This window comes from Oncorhynchus clarkii, chromosome 3 (genome assembly GCF_045791955.1).
Source record: "Oncorhynchus clarkii lewisi isolate Uvic-CL-2024 chromosome 3, UVic_Ocla_1.0, whole genome shotgun sequence".
Classification (NCBI taxonomy): Eukaryota; Metazoa; Chordata; class Actinopteri; order Salmoniformes; family Salmonidae; genus Oncorhynchus; species Oncorhynchus clarkii.
Window position 1 is genome coordinate 49,187,469 of NC_092149.1, and position 6,000 is coordinate 49,193,468.

Genomic DNA, 6,000 nt, shown 5'->3' on the forward strand with positions numbered 1-6,000 from the left:
GTAGCCAGTAGAGAGGGTTGTTTCGTGGGGTCAATGGGCAGGTCAAAGCGAGTCTGGAAGTCTAAAAAGAGGCCCTGGCCCTGTAAGGCTCCCTTTTCTCCCTCCTCCGAGGGCCCCCGTCACCAGCCCACATCTGAAAGTGGTTACCCTCACACCTCTCCCGACAGGGTCACCAACAGGCCTAGAGAGATCGCAGAATCAAAGGAAATTGGGGAATCATTTGAAGTCGGGGGAGGAAGCTATTGTCATAAACCAGCGAGCTCTGGGGTTCGAGTTTCACGCCGGGTGTTGGGCAAGAGGAAAAACGCAACGCCACAACACCCGTTGATAAGGAGCTAGAACACACGGCTCATTAGTTGCCTTTGACTGGCCGTGAGCGGACGCCGTATTTAAACACTGGTGATTGGCCAAACCCACTGTGTTTTTCCATTGCCTTTTCTCATTGGGTGTTTGGCTAGAGCCCTGTCAGTCTTTGAACAAGTGCAGATCAGTCCCTCGTTAGTGCGATGACCCGTTCAGCGAGTTGCAATGGCACGAGAGGGAGAAACGCAAGGCAGTGGAGACGAAAACAGATAAAAGAAGAGAGAGTTAAAACGTTGCTAATCAAAATGGCCGGATGCGAGTGTAAAAGGTCAAGTGTAGTGGAGTTGGAATGCAGCGTAATGACTCGCCAGCGGCAGTTTGATGTGGCGGATAGAGAGGGGGGGGGGGGGGTCGTGTGTGTTCACGGATGTGTGTGTGTTACGTAGAGATGCTAGTCTGTTGCTGTATTTGTTTGTGAAGTCAGAGGCAGGGCTTTCAGTTATTCGAGCAACACTAAAAATGACTTCACTAAAACACGACACGAAAATCAAATCAAATCAAATCAAATCAAATTTTATTTGTCACATACACATGGTTAGCAGATGTTAATGCGAGTGTAGCGAAATGCTTGTGCTTCTAGTTCCGACAATGCAGTAATAACAAGTAATCTAACTAACAATTCCAAAACTACTGTCTTGTACACAGTGTAAGGGGATAAATGTATTACCAGAAGTGATCATTGGTCTCTCATTGGCCCAAGAATAAGGTCTCAAATGTAGACATACTAGGAGTTAAGACAGGTCCACAATCGGGGCCAAACGTCTAGATTGGGTTTACAGCCCCACTGCTTCCGGTGTGACTGTAGTGTGTCCATCAAACATTTTACTGGGCACTCCACAGTGAGAAACATTTTCCCCCATTTTATTGCCAGGTTAAGACTAATTTTGCTATTGCGAGCATTGGGTTTCCTTTGAAAGTGGCTTGGATTAGCTTGGGGGGGATGATAAAAATCGGTGAATCAACTTTACGCTTTGAGTGTATAATCACTAAAGCCTCTCTAGTTAAATTTCTCATGAATGATGCATTGGTGTCGATGCCAGTCAACTCTGACCTCGTGACTAATTGACAAATGTTCTCAAACAGATGTTGCGCCCCCTCCTCCAAATTGGGGTCGTTAGCAATTATTTGATAAACAACAGGCCAACACGCCAATTGTTGCTAGTCGCTGAATAAGTTATCCCTGATGTTTACACTCTAGCTACAGTAAGCAGGGTCCATTTCACCTGGCCCTCTCAGGCTTAAGCGTTTCACTCTCTTTAGCGAACAGAAAAGTACCAACGCTGCATAAAAGGTCACCTGCTTTGCGCGATACGTAGATAGCTCGTTAAACTAGCACAGCATAATCAACTGGTGTCAGCGATCGATCCGTCGCCCCGACCAAGCAACCAACAACCAATAGCTGTCTTGAGTCTACTGAACAAGTCAAATTCCTCCCAACCAGTGTTATGGTTTCACCGCCTTCCCCAGAATTTGTATTTTATTTGTTGGCTTCCCCCTCATGCGTTTGAAAGCCGTGCCACACACTCAAACAGACCGATTTGGATTTAAGCAGGCAGGCAGCAACGGACAGTGATAGTATACTGTCCTCCAACAAAAGCTCTTCTCTCTCTCTCTCTCTCTCTCTCTCTCTCTCTCTCTCTCTCTCTCTCTCTCTCTCGCTCACTTTCTCTGTTGGAAAAAGGCAATGGTTCTCTCGCTATGAAGATGGGGGGATGAAGGAGAGGTGGAGAAGAGGGAAGAGAGGTGTGGTTAGAGAGGTTAGAAACTCAAATAAACCCCCTGCGTCACGGTGGATGCCGTGGGGAGCGCCGTGTGTGTCATACCTGCCAGGCAGGCCCGTAGCGCGCTGACAAGAGTCATTAAAGTTTATAGGCGTGCGGCACAGCTGCTCGTCAAACTGACAGACAGACACCGAGCCCCCCGACCTGGCCCCGTGTGGGGACCCCCTCCCTGGCTATGGTGCAAGGCCAGGCTGGAGGCCTGGGGTAGTGGGGTAGAGGAGGAGGAGGGGGTAGTGGTGGAGAGATGACTGGGCTGCTAGGAACTGGAAGTGATCCACTGAAAACCACAAACACATTAGTGGGCACACATTCATGGAGCCTTGGCTCGTTCCTGTGAGGAACGAGAGAAAATAAGATCAGAACTAGACAGAAGGATGAGTGATAGGGACCGAACTCAGCAGTATTTGAATGGTTTAGCAGTGTGTCCCAGCTTTTTTAAACATGCTTTGAGTGTAAGGTCCCTCTACTTGGTGGGCGTCACTTAGGGCTCTCCGGTGGCCTGGCATAAGTGACGCCTAGATTGAACAAAGTGCTCCGTTGTCTGTACATGCATGTGTGCACTGGACCAGCGCCAACCCCTGATCTTAGGACTGATAGACCTGCGCTCTGAGGCCTGTTTCCTCAAAAGGTGCTGGAGTTGCATGACGGACATCCATGTGCACCACCGCTGCTCAAACTCAAGGGAGTGAATGATAGGACAACAGTATGTGTGTGTTTTGCAGTACCACAAAACATTATGAGATACTGTACAGCAATGCAAGTTCGATTGAAGGGAGCCCTCCCAAGGCATTGTCATGTTTTGAAAGAAGATTAGAATATGTAAGGCTGTAATAAAGAGGCCAAGGGGCTAGAAAATGTTGCATGTGTGTGAGTGAGAGTGTGAATGATTGTGCGCGCGTGTGTACACATGCGTGCTTGCACACTTACTTGCACACTTGCTTGCGTGTGTGTGTGTGTGTGTGTGTGTGTGTGTGTGTGTGTGTGTGTGTGTATGATGCAGCTTGTCGTGCCACAGCCGGATTAAAGTATCCCTCTCCTTAGACTGGCCTCTCCCGTCGCCCTCCTCACCCCCTCCCACCCTTTATTTGTTTTAATTAAAAGAAAACTTCCAGCCTTGGCCGAACGGGACCGACCGGCGATCCCTTTTTCCTCTCTTTCCTCTCGTCTTCCTTCTTCTAATGTTTCAAGACTTTTTCTAGCTTCTCCTCCACTTTTCAGTTTTGAGCAAGGTTATGATAGGGCAAAAAATACAGCTGCCTGCCTTTATTTATTTCGGTGTTTATACATAGAAGTATTTGGGGCTTTTGGGGGGGGGGGGTTCTGCTCACAAGGTGAAAAAAGCAGCACACACTGTGAGCCAGAGGGAAATGGAATCGTTCCGGATTGGAAAGGCAGCTTGGGGAATGCCCCCGTTTCCTCTCTCCTCTCCTTCATGGCTTCGTCTGACTCTCTGAACAGAGTATTCCCATAGTGTGTGTGTGTGTGTGTGTGTGTGTGTGTGTGTGTGTGTGTGTGTGTGTGTGTGGTGTGTGCGCGCGCGTGTGTAAAGTGGGACCCAGCACAAAAGCACACATTGTAGCCTGTGGTGGAGAGTAGCTCCTTGAGTGGGAGGCTGCAGTGCATCTGTGAGCCTATTGTTATTGCGTCCAACTGTTCTCCACCGCTGGGCTGGCTGGGTGATTCAACACTGGGCAGAAGTCCACAGTCAGAAGTAATCAAGTTAGGATTGTCAGTTTTTTTGTTCCGCTATTGCCGTGTTGTATGTAACCTGTCACTCACTCCAGTGTGTATGTGTGTCTCTCCCCAGTTGGATCCTATCCCTGAGGAGGTGATGCAGCAGAGGCCCAACCCCAACGCTGTTCACTCCATGGAGAAGGTGCTGGAGGCACACAGTGAGTGTCGCTCTACTCTACGCACACAGGAAATGGTCCCACTCTATGTGCTACAACCACAAAATGATTCAGGGGTTTGATTTGCAAGTGTGCATTCACCGTAAACTCTCAACGATGGTCTTAGATCGGAAAAGAAAAAAAGCAGCACTCAGCCCTGGATGACGAAAGTTGTTTGACCCCTGGTGTAGTTGCTCTATGTTATAATCATGATCCTTTAACCTTTCACCTTTGTCCTGTCCTGTAGGTAAAAACTGGCGCTCTCTTCAGCGCGGGGCCTCCACGCTGAGCTACTCTCTGAGCGAGGCTTGCCGGTGTGAGACGGAGGAGGCCGAGACCGTCACCGCCATGGCCTCCCTCTCTGTGGCCAACAAGCAGAGGAAGTATGTCCCTCCTGCGTGTGTGTGTGTGTGTGTGTGTGTGTGTGTGTGTGTGTGTGTGTGTGTGTGCGTGCGTGCGTGCGTGCGTGCGTGCGTGCGTGCGTGTGTGCGTGCGTGCGTGCGTGCGTTCTACACCGAAGGTCACATCTTAGCTCTTCAGTACAATAAAAAAAAAACATTTTGATCCATCCTAAATGTGCAGAGGTTTCTGATATTCACAGGTCTCACACATTCCTGCAGTTGACATGTGTAGTGTGGAAGTGCTGCCTGTGACAGGTTTCATTGTCCCTTCTTTCTCCAGGAGCGAGGAGGAGCCTATGGAGGGCTGACCAAGACCCCTTCACCATTCAGAGACCCTCAAAGGTCTCCAATTTAGGACTCCCATTTAGTACTCAGCCAACCTCCATTTAAATTTGACCCCACCCCTTGGCCCCACTCGCACCCTGTCCAGGAGGCGCACCAGCCCCGGGGGGGGCAGGGGGCAACGTATAAAACGACTCGGTATGAAACGGAAATGGAAGACGTCACTATCTCACTCGCCCCGAGTGTTCGGACTAAAACGCCCCCGATGTGTGGTTCCGTCTCTACGTGGGCAGGCAGAACACAAGGAGCGCCGGGTTTCCGGGTTTTGTCAGGTCTTTACTCCAGGACCGGTGGGATCTAAGGTGACTTTGAATCATCCCACGCTGGCAACATTGAGTGTCTGTGCTTCTTTGGAACAGACACACTCGCTACGTTCGAAGTACTGCTCCAGACACAGAATTTCTCATTTAGCCATCTCCTTTCATTTTTTTTCTTTCTGTCGTTTGTTCCTTTGCCCTCTTCCGTTCACGAAAAACCGCAACCGAGCCCTGTGATGTCATTACTACTTTGTTTTACGAATGTTTGATTGTTACCATTCATGAAAGACTTTGAGAAAGGAGAGATGTCGCAGGGTTTGCTGATATTTCTTGGCACGTTTCTCGATTGGCAAAGGCAGGCGTTTTTTGTTTTTTTTTGCAGAAGAGGAAAGGTATGGAGCGAGGAAAAGAGAAGGGGAACACGATGGACAGCTGACCCGGGGCCTCATTTATCAAAGGTGCGTGCGCACAAGAAATAGTCTGAACCTTGCGGGCGCCAGTTTTCACGCAAAGGTTGGTGTTTATCCATTTTGAACTCGATGGGAAAGTGTGCGTATATCCACTGAAATCTCAGATCATGCGCACTCACAACTTCTAGTGGTTCATCAACTGTATTGCAAGCAAATATGATTATTTTGGGGAGAAATTGAGGCGTTTGAGGCACGGGAATTTATAATAATGGTAGGCTAATATAAACATTAAAAACATAGGCCTAATGAATAAACAGATGCATTTGCCGTTGGTAAGGAGATTACATAGCAGCATGTTCCCTAATATATTTATTTTACTTTTATTATTTACTTTTACTAAATCATATTCATATTGCCGGACATGTCTCTCCTTTTCTGACATGACTGGTTTATTTCTGCTACACAACAAATATTACGCTACCATTTAGCCATCTCTCATTCAATAGCCAAGCATGCTTGAAAGTAAATAGACCGGTAGCCTATGACAGTATAGCTAG

The 6,000-nt window shown here is 48.3% G+C and overlaps 1 protein-coding gene across 1 annotated transcript in view; it reads left to right on the forward strand.

Moving 5' to 3' along the window:
- The window catches only part of LOC139405996 (histone deacetylase 4-like), a 170,795-nt gene extending 165,414 nt beyond the window's left edge, over nucleotides 1–5,381 (forward strand). The window contains exons 23-25 of the mRNA XM_071148452.1: nucleotides 3,952–4,036; nucleotides 4,281–4,416; nucleotides 4,715–5,381. Coding sequence (XP_071004553.1) covers nucleotides 3,952–4,036; nucleotides 4,281–4,416; nucleotides 4,715–4,742 — 249 coding nt within the window. The 3' untranslated portion in view covers nucleotides 4,743–5,381. The remainder of the gene's footprint in view (nucleotides 1–3,951; nucleotides 4,037–4,280; nucleotides 4,417–4,714) is intronic.
- The last annotated feature ends 619 nt before the right edge of the window (nucleotides 5,382–6,000 follow it).